Source organism: Miscanthus floridulus, chromosome 9 (assembly GCF_019320115.1).
Source record: "Miscanthus floridulus cultivar M001 chromosome 9, ASM1932011v1, whole genome shotgun sequence".
Classification (NCBI taxonomy): Eukaryota; Viridiplantae; Streptophyta; class Magnoliopsida; order Poales; family Poaceae; genus Miscanthus; species Miscanthus floridulus.
Genome location: NC_089588.1, coordinates 53,294,424 through 53,316,874, shown reverse-complemented (window position 1 = coordinate 53,316,874; position 22,451 = coordinate 53,294,424). Strand labels below are relative to the sequence as shown.

General features: G+C 44.3%; 1 protein-coding gene across 1 annotated transcript; it reads right to left on the bottom strand.

The window, feature by feature from the left end:
* Window positions 1–14,492: 14,492 nt before the first annotated feature.
* LOC136479907 (actin-binding protein wsp1-like) lies at window positions 14,493–15,071 on the bottom strand. The gene has a single exon (XM_066477620.1). The coding sequence runs from the start codon at window positions 15,069–15,071 to the stop codon at window positions 14,493–14,495; it is 579 nt and encodes a 192-aa protein (XP_066333717.1).
* Window positions 15,072–22,451: the final 7,380 nt, after the last annotated feature.

Below are 22,451 nucleotides of genomic sequence, written 5' to 3'. Positions count from 1 at the left end.
GTATATGCATCAAGTGGTTCCATTCAACTCTTATAACCTAATGCATCAATCATAAGTACTTAAGTAATCATTTGTAAAATACTGGGAGACTTAGAATGCTTCGGGGCTTGCCTGGAATCCGACACAAGTCAGTTCAGTTAGCTTGCACCGACTTGGTGACATCTCCGGCCCTAGCACTTGCTTAGTCCTTCCATCTTCGGGATAGATCCACCAAACACCGTCTTCAGGTTTGACTCCAACATCACATCCTTTCCATGATGCATCTAGCATACCTAGATGAGGTGCAAGATGCAAGTGTATGAATACATGGAAGTGCAATAGGCAATGCATTGCATGCAGTAAGTAAGACAAGCACAAGGTTACATTAACATGCACAAGCACTTCACAATGCTTACTATAAATATCGCACAATTTATCATGCCACGATAGCAAAGAAGACGACAACACCAAGCATGACACAAGTTTCCCAAGATCTCAGGTACTCTAACTCAACCATCATCAAAGGTATGAGCCACACTTAGCAATATACAAGCAAACAACTATATTTGGAATCTGTCAATTTCTGGACAGGCAAACAGCAGCTACAAGATTTAGCTATAACTGGAGTTATACAAATCCAAATGACTTGCAAGAAGACATTATGGAAATCTTATGAAATTTTCTACAATTCATATTTAATCATCTTAGCATGATTCTCAAGTTAACTAAGTCAAATATACCCATTTACAGAAACTGGTCTAAACAAGACAGAGAGTAATCAATTCTGTAACCCAACTTTAAACAGGCATAACTCACAAACTACTTGGCCAAATACCACCAACTTTTAACAAAATATAGATACATGAATTATCTACAACTTTGTTATTATCACCAAAAACTCATTCAAATCCTAACTAGATCAAACACTAGCATATTTTAGATCTGCTCAGAATAAAATCAAAACTTGACAGAAGACTTAAAAGTCATGTAACTCCTAAACTATCAGGCCTATGGTCTTACAATTTGAACACAAGCAAGATTATGAAATTTCTACAACTTTTGTATTCACTACAACCATAGCAAACATCATTTACACCACAAAAATAATTGCACAAGCAAAACTGCAAATCCAGCCCAACAGCAGTGGTATAGAAAACTGATAGCAGCTTCAGAGAAGCATAACTGGAGTTCTAGACCTCCAACAAACATGAACCATAACTTTTTTAAAAGCTTAGGAAGTTACCTACAACTTTATTATTCTCATATTAAGATGATTCTACAGTTAGAAGGGGTCAATTAATCCAATAATTGCATCTCTGTCCAAAACATAGACAGAAAATGACATGCCACTTTAAACAGCTATAAATGGAGTTATATATGTCCAATAAATGTAGTTCTAGACTTTTTAGAAACCTTAGCAAATTCTAAACAACTTTGTTGTATACACCTAAAGCTAATTCTACTAGTAAGAAGGCTCCACAGTAAGAACAAGGAAACCCCTCTCTGGGTTTAGGCAGAAACAGCCACTGAGATTCAAGCAATTATAACTCAAGATCTACTTAACCAAAATTTATGATATTTATCTTTTTGAAAATATTAAGAAAAGTACTAAAACTCATGTATTGTCATCAAATCATGATTCATAACTTAACTGAGCCAATTAATTCAAACATGCAGAACTGTTCAGAATAGGAGCAAATCAAAACAGGGCATTTGTTATTTTTATAACTCTTAAACTATAAATCCTAAACCCCTGAAATTTTTACCAGGCAACAACAATCACCTTAGTAGCACTCCACAAAATTGTCACATTTATTTGAGCATAAAAACTGCAGTTATGAAAAAGACAAGACATGGCAAGTATCAAGAACCTAGCTGCATAGATCTATTTTTACAGCACAATATTTAAACTAAAACATGCCATATTATAGATCTAGTGCATAGAGAATTTCACAAGGATTCCAAAAAGTCCACATTTGTTATTTTACGATTTTTCTACTAATTATTACGATTTTCCAAAGTTCAGCACAGAAATCTGCAAAAGAAAAGATTAATCCGAAAAAAGGAAAAATACTTTTGCATTAGGAACCCTGGAAATCTTAGAAACCAACAAAGCCCATATATGTAAATATATGTGTCTGGCATTTATGCAAAGTGAACACATGAAAAAGCATCTATTTCCGATTTACTCCCTCTTCTTCTTCCTCTGGACGCTGGACGCAGGAAACGACGACCGCGGTCGGGGGGGGGGGGGTGTCACCAGTGAGGTGGCCGGGCTATTCGTCGGCGAGGAGCAGGCCAAGGTTGAGGTGCACCGGTCGACAAGGTGGGCTGGTAGCCGGCCTGATGACACCGTGGCCAGGCCACGGCTGGCCGGGCTCGGCAACACCAAGCTGCGGCCGACTGGGCTTTGGTGCAGTGAACGGCGAGGCGCGACGAGTCAAGGCCACGGTGGCTGGCTGTGGTCCTGCCGTGGCTGGCAGCGGCGGGCAGAGCAGCTTGAGAAAGGAGGAGGAGAGGGAGAGAAATGCCAGCAGCAGCGCTGTCTTGCCCAGCTTGGCCATGGCTCTGGCAGGGAGAGGCAGAGAAGAGAGGGAGAGGGAGAATGGAGAGGGAGTGAGTGGAGAGGAAGGTGCTGGTCCTGGACTTAAGCACGGCAAGGTGGCAGCAAGGGCACAGCAGGTGGCAGCGAGGCAGCACAGGCGAACCACGCGGCGCCAGCAGTCTGCACGGTGACGGTGATGACACTGTTCATAAAATTCAAATTTCCAATTCTACCTCAAACTTACCACTAAAACTCATATTTCGTGCCTCCGTAACTCCTAAACCACGATGAGTTAGCAAAAACTCTATTAATAAAAGTTGTAGATCTACACGACATCTCCAACTTTTCTTAAAGCATCAAAGTCTAATTCGGCCTGGTTGGAGAGATACAAGGCTCCAAAGAAGGGTAAACGAAAACTAAAATCTCAGTTTCAGTCCATTAAGGACTTGGCCAAATTTTTGAGCTCCAAAACAACCATGGATTCCAACTTGAGGGCTCGGTTTGACTTGCTTCAAAGTTGATCGAGCTCTTGACCATTAAACAAAGTTTGTTCTACTCTACTCAAACTTCAACTTTGATTTAAGGTGCAACTCCATGCAAGCACTATAAGTGATTGGTCAACACAGGTCAAAGTAGCATCACGGTAAAGCTTAAATCCAAGTTTTAGACCGATGGAGGTATTTTCTTGTCCTCCGCTCAACACGAACCCTTCATAACTTTTATTCACAAGTGTAAGTAGAGTTGTTTGAGCAAGGTTGAAATGTTTGTTTGTCATTACATGTTCTTATTCACCTAATAAAGTAATTCAGGCGAGGACATAACTTGTCATTTCATGTGATTTCTTGATTCCAAACTTTATGAAACTTTTCCAATCATCCACGTGGGTAGAAATTGATGTGAGGCACATGAAAGAAGCACCTTCAACATTACTTAAGTATATATCTGAAAAGGGCCAATAAGCAAGCAAGGGTGTGTTGCCCAAGTTTAAGTTGGAGCCCGCTCTTGTAGAATTGATCTTGACACCGTCATCACCACTTAACATGTCATGTTTGAGCTCAACCCATTGCTTAACTGGTGGCAAACACCTGGGGTGTTACACCAACACCCTACCCAAACGTGGGGGATTACAAGGGACGGACAGGGCTGTCACCACCTGGCGCCTACCCCTCAACCGGAGAGTAGGAAATTTATTCACCTATCTCTCTATACCCAAGCACCATGTTTGCATACACAGAAACTACCCAAATTACTCTAGGTCCCCGACCCTATGGATCGACAGGTAAAGAACTTAGGCACACCCAAAGGCACGATGAACCACCACCTCAACTTATCTCTAATTCTACTCAGATAAGTTATATGAATGATTAAGCCTGAAGTTCTACATGTCATGATCATAACATACAAACTATATGCTAGTTCATATATCATGATTATAACATAGAAACTATAGTCAAGTTCATATGCATTGCTATATTGATAATATGAGAACAAGGATATGGAAGAACTCTTCATAGTATTCATACCATAGTTGCTCTTCTTCCAAGGAGCCAAGCCCTCCTTGATAGATTTTGCCTTGCTTAGAAAACTACTACTAAAAGCTAAAAGATTACAAGAGTAGGGTAGTGAGATAGAGGCTCCAAATGATGTGTGTGTTGAAATAGAGCTCCACCCCTTCTTTTATAGTGGAGTGTGGTTGGTTTGGCGCCAACAAAATAGGAAACCTCCCAAAACCACCTATACATGTAGGCATGCAACTGCCTGAAAGGATCAAGATGCCCAAGAGAGGGGGGGGGTGAATTGGGCTAATTCTAAATTTCTTTCAATAATTAAGCCCTACACTTAGCCCATTTCATCCCTTGTGCCTAGAAGTGTTTATATTGTTCCACCGCACAAAAAGTTTTGCACCCTAGGTTCTAATCCTACTCTAGCATGGCGATTTTAAGAATGTAAAGGCAAGAATTGAATTGCTCAAATGTAAATGCTCAAAGTAAAGAGATAGAGAGAGAGAGAGGAACGTGGTGATATTTTTCTAAGGTATCGGAGAGTCGCCACTCCCCACTAGTCCTTGTTGGAGCACCTGCGCAAGGGTGTAGGTCTCCCTTGATCCGCGCAAGGATCAAGTGCTCTCTACGGGCTGATTCTTTGACACTCCATCATGGTGAATCGCCCACAACCGCTCATACCATGACTTGGGTCATCCACAAGCTCTGTCGGATGATCACCAAGCTTCCAATCACCACCGAGCCATCTAGGTGATGGCGATCACCAAGAATAACAAGCACAAACTCTCACTTGACCAAGACAAGCCTAATGAGAAAGGTGGATGCACACTTGCTACTCCCATGCACTAATGAGGTCCTTAATCTAGGATTATCAAATCTCAATCACCCCACTAGGCTCTTACTCTCCCTTGCACTCCAAAGGTGTTTCTCAGCTGAACAAATGGGCAAGAGAGCTCAATTGGATGAGTAGGATATGTATTTATACCCCTCCATTCAAAACATAACAGTTGGGGTCCAACTCAGCATTTTTCGAGGTGACCAGACGTGCAGGTCCATGTGACCAGACGCACCGGTCAGTAGCCGACGTCACCCTGTCAGAGAGGGCCATTGGAGTGACCGGATGCAGAGGAGCGTCCTATCCTCCTGGACCTGATGCGTCCAGTCCTCAAATTTGCTCTCTAGAACCTTACTGATGTTGACCGGACTTTGCAAACATATCATCTAGTCATTCACTGTTCAGCGTCCGTTCCTTCATCAACACTGAGACCTAGCTGCTACAGTTGGTTGGCACCAGTGTGTCCAGTCCCAATCAATACGCAGCGTCCGATCTCTCCCCGGCTTCTGCTATGCGCACTAAACACTGACTAGACGCAACACCTGTGAGTCCAGTCAACACTAAATTAGCGTCCAGTTAATCATTTTACCCTCCATTCAGTCCCAATTCAAAATCCTTTGTGAATGAATTTGACTCCAATCAATCTTAGGGCTATTCTTGAGCTACCTAGTGCTGAGTTTGACAAGTGTGCACCACACCTAACCCATTAGACTCACCTAGGTCAAGCTACTAGTTCATACCCCCCTTAATAGTATGACCAAATGAAAAACAAAGTCCTAAACTACTCTAAGTGTCTCTCCAACGTCATACGACACTAGGACTAGTCCATCCTTAACCTTGTCATCCATCCTTTGAAAACTGAAATGATTTCCATCAATAGGGGCATGAAAACCATAATTGCCCAAACAATCATCATGACCATGACCTAATTCACGTGTCCTCTGCAAAACACACGTTAGTCATAGTAATCTCATGTCGCCATTAATCACCAAAACCCAACTAGGGGCCTAGATGTTTTCAATCTCCCCCTTTTTAGTGATTGATGACAACACAACCTTGAGTATGTATAGGAGATGAGTGAGGTTTTCAACATGCTTGGTTCATATAAGCAATTAACAATCAGAACAAAAGAGGGTTAGGCATGCTTATATGATCCAAGCCAACATAATGTACTCACAAGATATGAAATAAGCATGAGTACACAAAGTAAAGCTCATTTGTATCAGAGTAAAACATGGAAGCAAAGCAAATGGGCATAACAAAATGACATGACATATTATCAAAGTAGAGAGCACACAAGTCACATAAGTTCCACAATCACACATATATCACATATAACACAATGTATGAGAGTAAACGTGAATGAATGAAGTATCACACAATAAAAATCAAGTCCATCTCACACGCTCCCCCTAAATCTAACATACTCACTCGCTCTCCCCCTTTGGCGTGAAGCACCAAAACCTAAGGGTCAGATGGCGGGTCAGCAGCAGATGAGTCGAGCGTTGAGGTGTTGTGAGAGATTTGAAACTGAGCTGCATCATCCTCGAACCCTGAACTCTGAGCGGTTGGACCCTCTATCATTGGAAGTGGAGGTGAAACGGTCTGGATCTGCTCAGTGGACTCGGTGTTTGGGTTGGCCTGTGGCTCAGAGGGTGTCACTGTAGGAAGTGGTGCCAGAACTACCACTATCACTATCACTATCGCTGAGACCACAAGAGTGGGAGTGATTGTTAGAGGCAGCTCAGATGAAGCAACAAAGGATGGGATCGTCTCAGTAGTCCCTATGATCTGAGCGGCTATGGTAGGAGCAAGGACTCAAAACTCAGGCGGTGTAGGCTATCCTATGAGCTCACTAAAAGTAGCACCCAAAGTCTTGGAGACAGGGATATCCATCACTAGCACTGACATGGACTATGTACGAGTGAAGCACGTGACTATAGGAGTGACGTGCTGAGCCTGCTCTGTCCCTGGTGAACCGAACCACTAAGACACATGCTCGGTAGGTGAGGCAAACTATGCAGCCGGCTATCCTTGACTCTAAAGCCCACTGGTCTGTATAGCTGGAGTCACTTTGGTAGTAGTAGCAGGATGACCAAGCTACAATGTGGGCTGGTGAGGAGCAATCCCTATGGCAGAAAAGACAAGTTGCATGAACCTAGTAAGCTGCTGCTGAATGACTAACTGCTGCTGCTGCATGGCCTACTACTGCTGCTGGAACTGGTCCTAGCATACCTACACCTGAGCAATGGCAGCTGCTGTCTCCTATGCCTAACGAGCCTAGTCCTACCACATGCGCTCAAGTATAGCCAGCAAGGCAGGGTTTGTCTACGGTGGCTGTGGCTGTGGTAGAGCTGAGCTGGAGCCACCGATCGATTTGTCGTGTGCACGTGGTGGCATATGCGGGATAGGCTGATAGTCCTCATCTGAGCTATTAGTCGGGTCACTCTCGACCACATCCTCCTACTATGCCTCTAGCTGCCCCAGCTCTATCTTAGCAATGGCCCTAACGGCCTCATCCTGCTTAGCTATAGTATCTGGCACCTCTGGTCTATGGCTCGGCTAGCTAGGGGTCCTCCCACGACTATGACGTAATAGCTAGATCATATCATACTATGGGAACTCTATAGTAGCACCACTCAACTCAGCCACTATCTCTAGGGACATCTATGAAACTGCCTGCCTAATAAGAAATGTGATCCAGTGAGCATATGGCAACTGATGATGGCCTCTAAAAACCTCTGCTAAGGTATCCTCCATATCTAAAAGCATCACATCCCAAATGCCAAACACTGTCTGGGAGACCAAGTAGTGGACTAGCCAAAGCTGAATACAGGTCAGTCCCTCTCGGTATCCACTCCTTGGGAGCAAAGACCTCCTCATGATTGCATCAAGGATACGAGCTATAGGTTTAAGGTCATGCGGTGTCCGGCTCAATCCCTCTCTAAATAGCTCAGTGAAGCAAGCCTTGACCAAGTCTGTAGGTGGTACTAGTCCACCATGAGGGCATCTCAGTGGCTCTGTCTCACCATAACAAATCTTGTGAATCCGAATATGAGACTCTGGAATCCCCAATATCTCTCTAGCCCTCTGGCTCTATAGCCTGTAGTCATAGCCTCTTAAGGCAAAGTGAATGAACCTGTGCCTTGGGTCAATCCACAAGGAAGCAGAAAACTCTCTGACCCATGACAGAACATACCGACCAGTCTGTCCTAGAAGATCTGCCACACCTGGCAAGTAGTTGAGGTAAGGATGGATCTACTCTCCTGCAACAACAACTATAGCCTCTAATGAGCAAGCTCTCTATGATCTAAATGCCACACCACTATTGAGGTAGGCATTGTAGAAATCCTCCTACAACACAATGTAGAACTACTATGAAAAAATGCTCATTCTGCCTTGGTGGAAACCACTCCTCAAACTCCACAAAATGGAGCTACTGCACCTGCCAAGCTGTGGCTGCCCTCAGGTCCAAGTGTACCACTAGAGGCAGACCTTGTGGTCTAGGAGGTGGACGAGAGCCACCTCTCTATGTTTGAGGCCTTGGTGACACTTGGGTTTGAGTATGACTGGAGCATCGAAGTCATGGCTGCTCTACCTCCTCTACCTACTCTGCATGCTGCTCGGTCTCCTCCTGAGGCTTAACCTCCTCCACTCGACTACCGTCTGGTGTATCCTCCAGAGCAACATGCTGACCTCCAAGTAGGATAGTACTAGGAGGACTACCAAGACTACCCTCAAGCTACTCAATTGTGGTCCTCTGAGCTAGTGATAACTAATTGCCAATGCGAATACCATTGCCTCTGCTACCTGTCTCAGCACGCTCTATGGTGGCGGCCACTGCTACTGCTCTCTCTATCTCTATATCACCTCTCTTGTGCTTCTTCTTTGTAGTGGTGTTCTTTAACCCCTTCCCCTTTTCCTATGCTGTCAGGCGAGGAGGATGCCTCTCATCATCATTGCTAGGACCACCCCCGACGTTCTTGCAACAAGCCATATCTGACACTGAAAGGAACCACTAAAACTAAGAGAACTCACTGCCAAAAGATACAACTCCTGCTGACCACTAACACTCCCCCAAGATCACTACTATCTATCACTCTAGAGGTTTGTCCTCTGTTCTGTACTCGTAGGCTTGGCCCCAAGTTTATCTACCACTGAAATACTAACAAGCAAACTCACTGCCCAAACTCACTACACAAAATAGAGTAGGAAGTGTACACAAGCAACATTATATACTAGAGGTGCGATGGTCATTAGAAGAAGCATGCAATTAGGTAAGTGAATAGATGGAATGGCTTGCTAACTTAGATCAAGTCCGGGACCAGCGAAAGGATGAGACACCGAGCATGGGGGCACCACATGGGAATCGACAATGTCACCAGGGAATGATTTCAATCAGTCAAGGAAACACCGAGGATGGGTGTACGTGTTCGCTGGAGTTAAGAGAATCAATGGTCAGGTCGATGGAAGGACCACGACGGCAGTGGCTATGACCCACGGTGGCTGTGGTTAGGGCATCGCAGAGGCGATGAAGGGGCACGAGCGTGGGGAGAGCGGGCGACAGCGGTGGCTACGCTGTGCGTGGGCGCACAGAAGGGCAACTAGAGAGATATGGCGGCGATGTTAGGGTTCAGGTGAGCTTGGCGGAGCGGCGTCGGTGCGGCACGGAGGCGATGCAACTGCACGAGAACGAGATGACGAAGTCGGAGAGAATGCGTGGTGGCTGCAATGACAATTAGCGCATGGGCAAGTTGTATTAGCGTATGGAAACAGGAAGGAGCATGGGCGTAGGTGCGTGAGGGATTAGAAGAAAAGTATGTGTGGGCCCCTAGCATCAGACAGAGAAAATATAGATCTATTTTGCTTTGACAGTTGTGACCAGACACACATGTGAAAATGACCTGACGCTGCTCCCCAAAGTCCGGTCGAGTACAAGATATCCAGAGAGCCTTAAAACATGACCGAACACATCCAATTACCCCAGACCAGACATAGCTCTAAGTCTGATCATTCCTGTGTTCCAACTTGCCCTGACCAAACACGAATTCAACTTATCACCGGACTTGGATGGAACATTGTTCATCATTCGGTCTTCTTTAGCACTTGCATCTCCTCCTAATGTACTGACCGAACGCTGCCATGGGTGAGTCCAGTCCCTGCGTTCGGTCCATCTTTTGAAGTAGTTTCCTCTCCTTTCTTCATGATGCTTTCTCCCAATTTTGATAAGACCAAAATAACCACCAATTGGGACAAATATGGGAGACCTCTCTGAAGCCCTCAAATTTTTTGAAATAATTTACCTTCGGCTATAATTCATTTTAGAAAAATAAGCAACAAAAAAGGCGAGGAGCAACATGTGGCCACCCAATAGGGTTTATAACCAATAGGAGCTTCATATGCTCTCCCTATTTGTGGACAAACACAGCGGATGCTCAAAAGATAACCGAAAAGAAATGACAAAGCAACACACATGCATATGCAATGCAATACTTGAAAGAAAATCTAGTTGCTTGTCAAGTTTGATCCAAGGTTAAGCTTCTTCACATGCTTTTCGCCGGTTATCTTAACCATGTTGGTCAAGCCCTAAGTGCATTACTAAAAATTAAACATGTTTTATATTACAATGCAATGCAAGGGACAACACAAGCTTATTTTTTTGTGAAGTTACTTAGATCAAGCACATTGAGCTCATTCCTTAACCGACAAAACGTAGCCTCATCTAGCAGTTTTGTAAAGATATCCACCAATTGATCCTCGGTCCTTGCACCTTCTAGTGATATATCATTTTTAGCAACATGATCTCTAAGAAAGTGATGACGGATATCTATGTGCTTGGTGTGAGAGTGTTGAACTGGGTTATTAGCAAGTTTTACTGCGCTCTTATTGTCACACAAGAGAGGTACTCTTTCTAGAACTACACCATAGTCTAGAAGAGTTTGCTTCATGTAAAGAATTTGTGCACAACAAGCACACATGGCAATGTACTCCACCTCGGCAGTGGACAAGGCCACACTATTTTTCTTCTTAGAGGTCCAAGACACTAGTGATGTACCAAGCAAATGGCACCCTCCGAATGTGCTTTTTCTATCAATTTTGCAACCGGTATAATCTGAATTGGAATAGCCAACTAGTTGGAATCTAGCTCCTTTGAGATACCAAAGACCAATGCTTGGTGTGTGCTTAAGGTACCTAAGGATTCTTTTAATGATAACTGTGGTAGAACCGCCTAATCTAATGCCTCACAGGAGTGCTTGTCTTCCATTAGACACTAATAAGGATGGCAACAGGTATATACCCGTCGGGTATTGCCGGAACGTTCTCTTCCCCGCTACGGAGAATTCATCCCGTCCCCATCCCCATTAACTGTCTCGGGTATAGATTCTTGCCCATCCCCGTACCCGTCGGGTATCGGTCGGGTAACAGATACCCGACGGGTACTGCATACCCGATAAACAAGGACACTTGAGGTCGTAGCTTTGTAATCGGAGGCGTTTCTTCTTCACCCGGGTATAAGTGTCGGAGTCTCGGAGATGCCAAGGAGAAGGAACGAGGTTGCGAGGAGGACGAGCAAAGGTGGCAGAGAGACCGAACTGAGGAAGCAAGGGGCACAAGCGCTCGTGAGACAGGCGTGCTTGTGCTGCTAGTGGAGATGGTGAGGAAAAATTGAACGAGGGTTCCTAGAACACACAAATTATATATATGACTGTTCAGATTTGGACCAAAATATCTATGTTGAGCTTCTTTGGGCCTAATACTCGCATGACAGCTCAAATAGTCGGGTTCCCCAACGGGTAACGGGGACGGGTAAACAGGGAACGTTCCCGTACCCGCTATACCCGTCGGGTATGGATTCTTGCCCATTTAGATGCCCGCGGGTAAAGATATGATCCCATCCCCATCCCCTAATAGATCAAATACCCGTCGAGTATCGGGTATCGGGTCCCCGTTGCCATCCTTAGACACTAAGCACTCGAGGGAGAACACTAAATTACTCGGTTCCGTCGAGCACACCCCAGGGGAGAACCTAAAAATCCACATTTTTGCCATCAGGATCACAAATGAGAGAATAGAGCTTACATCATTCTTAACCATTTCTTACATCACTTTACTGTACATCAGAGTATAACATTTATTATTATAACAGTGGAATGTAATCGTATTATCAGAGTTATGAACAATTTAATATACAGCGAAATATAAACATGTGATCAGAATTACAGCGGAAATAAATATTTAATCATGGCATGATGAATTATTGATACGTAAATTATGACACAGTTGTAGTACTTTCATTCATAAAAACATTTGGTGAGAGTTATAAATAACAACTATGATCGCAACGTAAAGGAAATCCTCTCTGAGCCCACCAGGAGGAATCCACACACAAAGGTCAGCTGAAGCGTCCACCTGTTACCTGCAACAGGGGGAATAAAACCCTGAGTACTCAATTGTACTCAGCAAGACTTACCCGATAGGAGAACAAAAAAGACTCCAAGGATGTGAAAGGCTATCTGGCTTGTGGGTTGCATTTGCAGGAAGCATTACTAATCGTGCGTCCTTATGTTCGATTTTTATTAATAGCCGTATTGGTTCATTAACTAACCATTCTATGTAAGCACCTATGCTACTTTCAACCAGGTGGTAAGCAATCAGATTTCCTTTATCCATCTCTAATCTTTCATCTTTCAGTTCTTACTATGATGCTAAACCGCAGACAAGCCGTACCGGATAGCCCGGCGATTCGCGAATCAATGCCCCCAGCTGGGTACCCCGAAAACACATGCCCCGCTTGTACCCTAGGCACAAGCAGGACCAACCCATCACTCTCCTGTCCCGGGTGTTTAGGTCTCCGTCCAAACTGGGACTCCAAGCCCCCGCCCCTGAGTCCCGAACTCAGTACGGTGCAAGGACCTCCTCCACCAAAAACAAACCCTAACAGTCGGTCCGGAAAGAGCCGGATCTGCGACAAGAGAGCAACAAGTCTTCCAAGCGCCCATACACAAGTATGTGCTCAGGATAATAAGTCTGTGACCTGCCCAGAGTCATATGCAACGATCGGTCCTTAACCGACCAGACAGGGAAAAACGGTGTAACCAAGCTATGACCCGCCTCCGTGGCGACACAACTTCTTACACCCACCAATACCCAAACCATATCCCTGCCCGGTCACCATTTTCCTTTCCACCATTTTATATATTCCAAGTGATAATCATATAGTAACATATTTCCTATATCTCGCGAGTGACAGGCAATCACTCGACTTTTACCGGAGTCCTGTAGCATAGCAATCTACATGATCCTGTCATACTAGTAAGACTCATAGGATAAAGATATATATATGCAAGTGGGTTTCATTCAACTCCTTAAAACTTAATGCACAAATATAATTTAAACTGCAGAAAAGTAGGGGTCATGCACCAGGGCTTGCCTGGGTAAGATATATTAAAAGTTAGTATCTACATCTTCAGATCATCCACCATCAACTGGATAGAAGCCCATTGCAGCATCTCCTGGAGAGAATACCAGTACACCACCTTCGGATCCCCAATCATCCTTCGATCGATCTGTTGATCCATCATCGTACCTATATGTATGCATGCGATGCAATGCAAAGATGTAATTAATCAACTGCAATCGTGACTCATAACATACGACGTACGCCTCTCGAGCTAACGGGCTAGTTCTAACGACGACCATACTTAGGCTACATATACACGTTGTCGGATAAGGCGTTATTTCCCAACAATTAGTTTTGTTATATAAACCAACGGTGTTTCTTTATCCCGTTATATCAATTTAATCATTATTTGAAATAAGACATTATTATTTATCTAGCAACTAATTATTTTAGAGCTACAAAATTTCGGTGAGCAGCTAATATTGCTAGGAACCTACTGTAAAGATTTCAGATCCAATACCATTACCAATTTATCTGGGAAATTCCCGCAAGTTCATCTTTGAACAATATTAAACATTTTAAAATAATTATATATAGCTCCCAAAAATATTGCCAAACTTTGTGAACAAAATATACTAATAAATAGAGCATGATTTTAGGAGATTAACAAAACTGGTTTCATAATTTTTGGACAACTACGCAAATGTATTTTGATTTTACACTTTTATTCCCGAACTAAATTAGCTACTTGTTTTTAGAAAATCAAAGGAACCAGCAGGCACCAATGGCCCAGAGAAGACCGGCGGTACCAGGCTAGCCCAGCTGGCGAGCGCAACCGACGGCCCAGGCGCATAGACCTCTGGTCGGCCCAGCAGCGATGGCCACCGGTCGGCCTAGGTGTGGGACAGCATGCATGGCTGAGCAGCGACGAGCAGGCCCAAGGCGGGCGCGTGGCCCAGCGCGTTCGTGGCCCAGCCAACAGAGACGGGCACGCGTGGCCCATGCACGGCGGCACTAGGCCGGCCCAAGCACGCGGGCGCGAACGGCCCAACGCGCATCAGCGGCAAACCGAACCAGCGCGGCCTGCCCCAAACCAGTCAGGTGACTTTGGCAAAAACGTCCCTATGTTTTCTCGAAACTAACCCGCATGACACAAGCACTATTTACTCGTGTCACGTATTTTGTGATAAGAACCCTGTACAAAAATTCGGCTTGGATTCATACCCTCCTTCAATCTCCAGAGCAGAGCATCGGCACAGAGGAACCGAGCAGCGGCGCTGCTGTGGTTGAGAGGCGCGGAGGAGCAGCAAGAGCACCGGTGCGCGGGCACGGAAGAGGCACGCGGACACGACCGTGGCACGGACCACGGCGAAGCATGGCACGGTGGCCTGGCAGGCATGGCTGCGTGAGGCAAGCAGAGGAGGGCGGCGCCGCGGTGGTGCAGCACGGACTCTGGGGCGGTGGCGCGGCCGCGACGGCTCGGGCGCGTGGGCACGGAGGAGGCACGGAGCCACGCACGGGCACGAGCGCTGCGGTGGGGTGCGCTGGAAGTAGCCACGGCGGCGCGGAGGAGGCGCGGCGAAGCAGCTGGCGATGCGCGGCCGAGGAGCGCGCGCGAGGAGGAAGAGAAGGGGGTGCCGGCTCGCGGGCGTGGCAGCCTGACTCGGACGCGCGGAAGGGCAGCGCCGAGGTGATGGAAGGCGCAGCCATGGCGGGCATACGCGCTAGCGCGGGGGAAAGTACCGGCTCCGGTGCGAACGGGCGGCCTGGTCCAGCGCAGGGCCCGGGCACGCAAGGGGGCAGCGCCATGGCACTGCAGGTCCAGCGCAGCCTTGGAGCTCGCACACGCGCGTGAGGGGAATAGGCAATGGTAGCGCTGCGGGGAGGAAAAAGGAGAGGCGGCTGACTGCGTGGAAGAGCAGCGCTATGGCCTGCGTGGCCGAGAGAAAAAGGAAAGCAGAGATGGCAGAGAGGGCAGGCAAGACAAGACCGAACGGGCAGAGCAGCTGTGGACGTTCGGCTGCTAGTGCTTTAAAAATGCGTTGGCTGCTGGTGATGAAAAGGTACGCTGGCCGCAGGTGTTCAATCGCATCCAGAGGACAGCACTCAATTAGCACTTGTACTTGTATTATGGTTTCTCATCTCCTCCCATGCTTAGCTTTCTCTCTCTCCAAATTAGTGCCTTTCGAAAACACGGCACAGCTGGTTTTGTGGCCGGGTTGGAGACGTGCAGGTTCCAACCTGTGATTGTGATTAGGAGGAGTGAGGACAATGCAGTGACACAGCGACTTGGGCAAGCAGCGTAGAAAGGAGGGAAAGAGAGAAGCATGCTGCCGACAAGGACGGTGACCCGGCCTCACCAGCTCTGAGCGCTTGGGACTTGAAATTTGACATGCACGGATGAGACGCTAGCCTCAAGGCCAATTTCTGAGCACATGCACTGCATGGTTGCTGTTGCCCCCAATAAAAATTCGGACAAGACCAAGATTAGACAGGTGTAGGCAAGGTTACAGAGGAGCATGTCAACTAACACAGTTACATATTCTTTGATTAAGAGTTACTACCGTAACGTGTATATATATATACGTGTATATATATATACGCGCGTGTGTGTATATATATATATATCGTTCTATTTATGAATGGGTTTTATTTTATTTATAAACATTGCTTTTCATGCTTAATCTAATAGAATGAACCGTTTGCTATCGATTGGCTCGAATTGCCATTCGACATTCCTAATTATTTCTATGCCCGGCGTGATTCAAGTTGAGCGTTTACTTGAGTTCGCGAACTAAGTCACACTAGATTCGTGTATCGCGTCGAATACGTTTTAAATAAAAAATCTGAGAAACTCGTTTCAAAAACTTTACTGAGGCCAAAATCGCGGCGCTAAAAAGGATCGTAACACCGGGGTGTTACAACAACCTTGTGTGCCTCCTTAGGATTAGCTTCAAATCTAGCACACATATACACACTAAACATGATGTCAGGCCTAGATGCGGTCAAGTATAACAAACTACCAATCATAGAACGGTAGAGAGTTTGATCAACCGATTTACCTCCCTCATCTAGGTCGAGATGTCCATTAGATGGCATTGGTGTCTTGATTGGCTTACATTCATCCATTTGAAACCCCTTGAGAAGATCCTTGGTATATTTTTCTTGAGAGATGAAGATCCCTTCTCTCATTTGCTTGACTTGAAAACCAAGAAAGAATGTAAGCTCTCCAATCATAGACATTTCGAACAGCTTCGACATCAATTCACCAAAATCTTTGCAATAGTTTTCATTTGATGAGCCAAATATGATATCATCAATATATACTTGAGAAATGAAGATCTCTCCATTAAGCTTCTTGGTGAATAGTGTGGTGTCGACCTTCCCAATAGTGAAGCCCTTCTCAATGAGGAAATCCTAAAGGTGCTCATACCAAGCTCTTGGGGCTTGCTTTAGCCCATATAGTTTCTTGGACAACCTATAAACATGAATAGGATATCTAGTGTCTTCGAACCCGGGAGATTGATCAACATAGACCAGTTCATTTATGAAGCTATTTAAAAATACACTTTTAACATCCATTTGATATAATTTCATTTCATGATGAGATGCACGTGCAAGAAGGATTTGAATGGCTTCAAGTCTTGCAACTGGTGCAAAGGCCTCTACAAAATCCAACCCTTCAACTTGAGAGAACCCCTTTGCAACTGGCCTTGCTTTATTCCTCACATCGATGCCTTGATCATCTTGCTTGTTGTGGAACATCCACTTTGTTCCAATAACTCTTGCATCTTGTGGTCGCTCTTCAAGTGTCCAAACTTCATTGTGGGTGAAGTTGTTCAATTTTTTATGCATGGCATTTATCCAATCTGGATCTTGAAGAGCTTCTTCTATATTCTTAGGCTCAATACAAGAAACAAACGAGTGATGTCCAATAAATGAAGCAAGTTTTTGAGAGCAAGTCATTACACCCTTTGAAGGACTCCCTATGATGAGATCTTGTGGATGTGCTTGTAGTAGGGGTGAATTTCTTCTATTAACCACTTGAGGAGGAGGTTGTGGAGCATCAACATCTTGGGCTTGTGCCACCATTTGGTCATGGGAGACGTGAGTACTTCCATGTTCTACTCTCCCATCTTTCTCATCATCTTGTGGCACATTTGATGAAGAGGGTGGATCAATCACTTGTAGATCATCTTCATCATCTTTGGGCTTGATGTCTCCAACCGAAATGTTCTTCATGGCCTCCCTCAATGGTTCATCACCTAAATCATCAAGATTCTCATGTCCTCCTTGGGAGCCATTAGATTCATCAAATTCCACATCATATATTTCTTCAATCAAGTCGGTGGCATGATTAAATACTTGATATGCTTTAGACTTTGATGAGTAACCAATAAGAAAACCAATATCACAACGTCTTTGGAACTTTCCTAGGTGTTGCCACTTCTTATAGATGTAGCATTTGCAACCAAACACTTGGAAGAATGAGACGTTCGGCTTCTTCCCATTGAGCAACACAAAAGGGGGTCTTGCCAAGAAACTTTTGGAGAAATAGACAGTTGGATGCATAGCATGCAGTGTTGATAGCTTCCGCCCATAGATCTTGAGGTGTATTGTACTTATCAAGCATTGTTCTTGCAAGGGTGATTAGTATTCGGTTCTTTCTCTCTACTACACCATTATAGGAGTGTAGGTTGTGGAGACCTCATGCTTAATCCCAACTTCATCACAATATGCTTCAATGTTTGTATTGTTAAATTCTTTCCCGTTGTCACTTCTTATCTTCTTGAGCTTCACTTCAAATTCATTTTGTGCTCTCTTGGTAAACTTCTTGAAACATGCAGCCACTTCGGTCTTGTCATGAAGGAAGAACACCCAAATGTATCTGGAGTACTCATCAACTATCACAAGACAATAGAGGTTGCCTCCCAAACTCTTGTAAGTTGTTGGTCCAAATAGATCCTTGTGGAGAAAATGTAGTACTCTAGTTGTTGACATGTAAGCTTTGGTTGGATGAGTGTTTGCATCTTGCTTGTCGGCTTGACATGCACTACAAAGCTTGTCTTTATCAAATTTCACATCCTTCAAATCTCTCACTAATTCATTCTTCATTAGCTTCTTGGGTGAGCTCATCCCAACATGTGCAAGTCTTCTATGCCAAAGCCACCCAAGTGATGTTGTGGTGAATAAGCATGTCTTCAAGTTTGCATCTTCAAAGGTGAAATCCACTAGATATAGGTTGTTGTATCTAAATCCCTTGAATATAACTTGATCATCATCTCTCTTTGACACAACCACTTCCTTCTCAGTGAACAAACATTGAAAGCCAAGATCACACAATTGACCTACGGATAGCAAGTTGAAGCTCAATGAAGCAATATATAGCACATTTGATATTGCAACTTTGCCCAATCCTTATACTTTGTCCTTTGAATTATCACCAAATGTAATCCTTTCTTGACCATCTACTTCTTCATCAAGTGAGGTGAACATACGAGGATCACCGGTCATATGTTGAGTGCAACCACAATCAATAACCCAATGACCTCCACCGGTCATGTAGTTCACCTACACACACAAGAGATCAGGCTTGTTGTTTAGAGACCCAAACTTGACGAGGGCCCTTGACTTTCTCAACTAGTGACTTAGCAACCCAAATTTTCTTAGGCCTATTCTTGTTGGGTGGACATAAGAACATGACTTTCATCTTTCCACTAGAATCTTTTCTATGTATGTAGTGAGCATTGAAGGCAAAGGGTCTAGCATGCTTGGGCAAGGGTTTTGGTGGTGGAGTTTCACACTCATGAGCAAAGTGACCTTCTTGTCCACACTCAAAGCATCTCTTTGGCTTAGGCTTTGACTTGTATTGTTGTTGATGTTGAGTTTGAGCTTTCTTCTCTATATTTTCCAAGAACTCAATACCACTTCTATCCATCTTCATCATGGTGTTCATAAGTAGCTCACTTTGGAGATATTGGCTTTGACTTGTGAACTTGCTCAAATCGGTCTTGAGATGTTCTTTCTCCAACTTGAGTTTCTTGTTTTCTTCTCTAAGTTCATCAAGATTCTTCTCCATCTTGAGTCTCTTGTTCTCTTCTCTAAGCATCTCATTCTCAAGAGCCATATCATGATCATTGTCAAGATTCTCTATCACAATTTTGTTTGTGGTCGATAGTTTTTCATGATCCTTCTTGAGCTTTTCATTTTCATTCTTGAGCTTGACATAATCAATATAGTTGTCGGACTCAACCACCTTCTTGCCTTTGCTACTAGAACCCCTCAATGCTCTCAACAATCAAGTCATCACATGATGTAGCTATATCAATCTTAACAACATTGTTAGTAGCATCATGCGGCTCATTTGACAATAACTCATGAGAAAGAATAAGATTGTCATGGTTAATCTTGAGATTGGTGTACTCTTCTTTTAGCAAGTTGTAACTAGTGGTGAGCTCATTGTGTATCTCCTCAAGTTTATCATGTTTTTCTCTAAGCTCCCTTTTAGAGGTTTTGAGCTCCTTGAGTTTGGATGACATAATTTTATTTTGTTCTCTAAGCTTATCACTAGCTTTTTTGGCTATGTCATACTTTGCTAAGAGTGAGTCATTCTTAAGTTCTAGCTTCTCATTTTTTGCTCGTCTTTCTAATGATTTTAGTGTATTGGTTTAACAATTTGACAAGATCATCATAAGAAGGTGATTCAAATTCTTCATCACTATCATTACCATTGTCATCATCACTAGCATTGTCATCACCATTTTGTACCTTTCATTCAGCCTTGGCCATGAGACATAGATGTTTAGAGGATGATGACGGCGATGTTGATGAAGATAGTGAAGAGCTAATCACAAGAGCGGCAACCTTCTTCTCATTTTCACTTTCATCATCGGATGAGCCACTTGATGATTCAATGTCCATGAGTCAATCACCAACAATATAGGCCTTGCCATTCTTCTTCTTCTTGCTATCTTTCATCTTGTATGGCTTGTTCTTCTTCTTCTCATCATCATCATCACTTGAGTCATCTTTCTTGTAGCAATCCATTTCAAAGATGGGCTTCCTTCTACTACTAGTGAAGAATTTCTTCTTCTTGCCATCAAACTTGACACCATTCTTGTTTAGCTTCTTGAGCATCTTGGTAGTTCTTCTCACCATGAGAGCAAGGCTTGCATCATCAATCTCATCATCACTTGAGCTATCATGATCAACTTTTGCTTTGCCCCTCTATTCTTGGCTAGCCTTGAATGCCAAATCTTCCTTCTTGGTGGAAGAAGAGCCATCTTGTGGAGTGATGTGCCTGTACATCTCATGTGCATTGATCTTCTTGATGAAGCACCATGATGAAGCACCATCACAATATGCCCATACTTGTCAATGGGGAGGACACTCAAGATCTTTCTCACAACATCGGACGGTTGCATTTGAGTGAGTCCAAGCCCATTGACCTCCTCTACAAGAACATTCAAGCGTGAATACATTTCATTAGCACTTTCACTAGGAAGCATTTCAAATGAATTAAGCTTCTTCATTACAAGGTGATAGCGTTCCTCACGCTCACTCTTGGTTCCCTCATGGAGCGCACAAATGTCTGACCATAGTGAATGGGTGTCTTTGAGGTTCCGCACATGGTTAAAGATATCCTTGCAAAGGCCTCTAAAAAGAGTGTTTCTAGCCTTTGCATTCCACTTCTCGTAGTGATCCCTAGGTGTTGGGAAACCTTGTGAGGTGGCTCTAAGCACTCCAACATCTAAAGCCTCTAGGTACACCTCCATGTGAATTTTCCAATAAGGAAAATCATCTCCCTCAAAGACAGGAGGGGGTCCATCCATGTGGGACAACCAGCTCTAGGCAGTAAAGCCTAATCTAAGGAGCATGAGGCTCTGATACCAATTAAAAGGATCAAGATCCCTAAGATGGGGGTGAATTGGGCTAATTCTAAATTTCTTTCAATAATTAAGCCCTACACTTAGCCCTTTTCACCCCCTTGTGCCTAGAAGTGTTTCTATTGTTCTACCACATAAAAGTTTTGCACTCTAGGTTCCAATCCTACTCTAGCATGGCAATTCCAAGAATGTAAAGACATGAATTGAATTGATCAAATGTAAATGTTCAAAGTAAAGAGAGAGAGAGGAACGAGGTGATATTTTTCTGAGGTATCGGAGAGTCGCCACTCCCCACTAGTCCTTGTTGGAGCACCCGCGCAAGGGTGTAGCTCCCCCTTGATCTGCGTAAGGATCAAGTGCTCTCTACGGGCTGATTCTTTGACACTCTATTGTGGTGAATCGCCCACAACCGCTCATAACATGACTTGGGTCATCCACAAGCTCCGCCGGATGATCACCAAGTTTCCAATCACCACCGAGCCGTCTAGGTGATGGCGATCACCAAGAGTAACCAGCACAAACTCTCACTTGACCAGGACAAGCCTAATGAGAAAGGTGGATGCACACTTGCTACTCCCTATGCACTAATGAGGTCCTTAATCTAGGATTATCAAATCTCAATCACCCCACTAGGCTCTTGCTCTCCCTTGCATTCCAAAGGTGTTTCTCAGCTAAACAAATGGCAAGAGAGCTCAATTGGATGAGTAGGATATGTATTTAAACCCCTCCATTCAAAATATAACGGTTGTGGTCCCACTCTGCATTTTTTAGGGTGACCAGACGTGTAGGTCCATGTGACTAGACGTGTCGGTTAGTAGCCAATGGCTATGTGGCATCACCCTGTCAGAGAGGGCCATTGGAGTGACCGGATGTAGAGGAGCGTCCAATCCTCCTAGACCTGATGCGTCCAGTCCTCAAATTTCCTCTCTAGAACCTTACTGATGGTGACCGGACACTGCAAACATAGTGTCCGTTCATTCACTGTTCAGCGTTCGTTCCTTCATCAACACAGAGACCTAGCTGCTATAGTTGGTCAACACCAACGCGTCCGGTCCCAATCAATGCGTAGCGTCCGGTCTCTCCTCGGCTTCTGCTGTGCGTGCTGAACACTGACCGAATCATTTGAGAATGCTCAATATTATTAAGTTAATTATTATAGGAATTTTTGTGGTAGATTGGTGATAGCAAAAACCCTAAAATTTTTATAGTAGCTTCATTCTATTATTATGTGCTTGCTATAATTTTTGTAGCCTTAGAATAGGCTAAGTACTAGCATAGTTAGGTGCTCCTTGTTGTAACATAA

What these genes read in the sequence shown, in the direction of transcription:
- LOC136479907 (XM_066477620.1), bottom strand. Translation starts at nt 15,071, where the DNA reads ATGGCGCTGCCCCCTTGCGTGCCCGGGCCCTGCGCTGGACCAGGCCGC.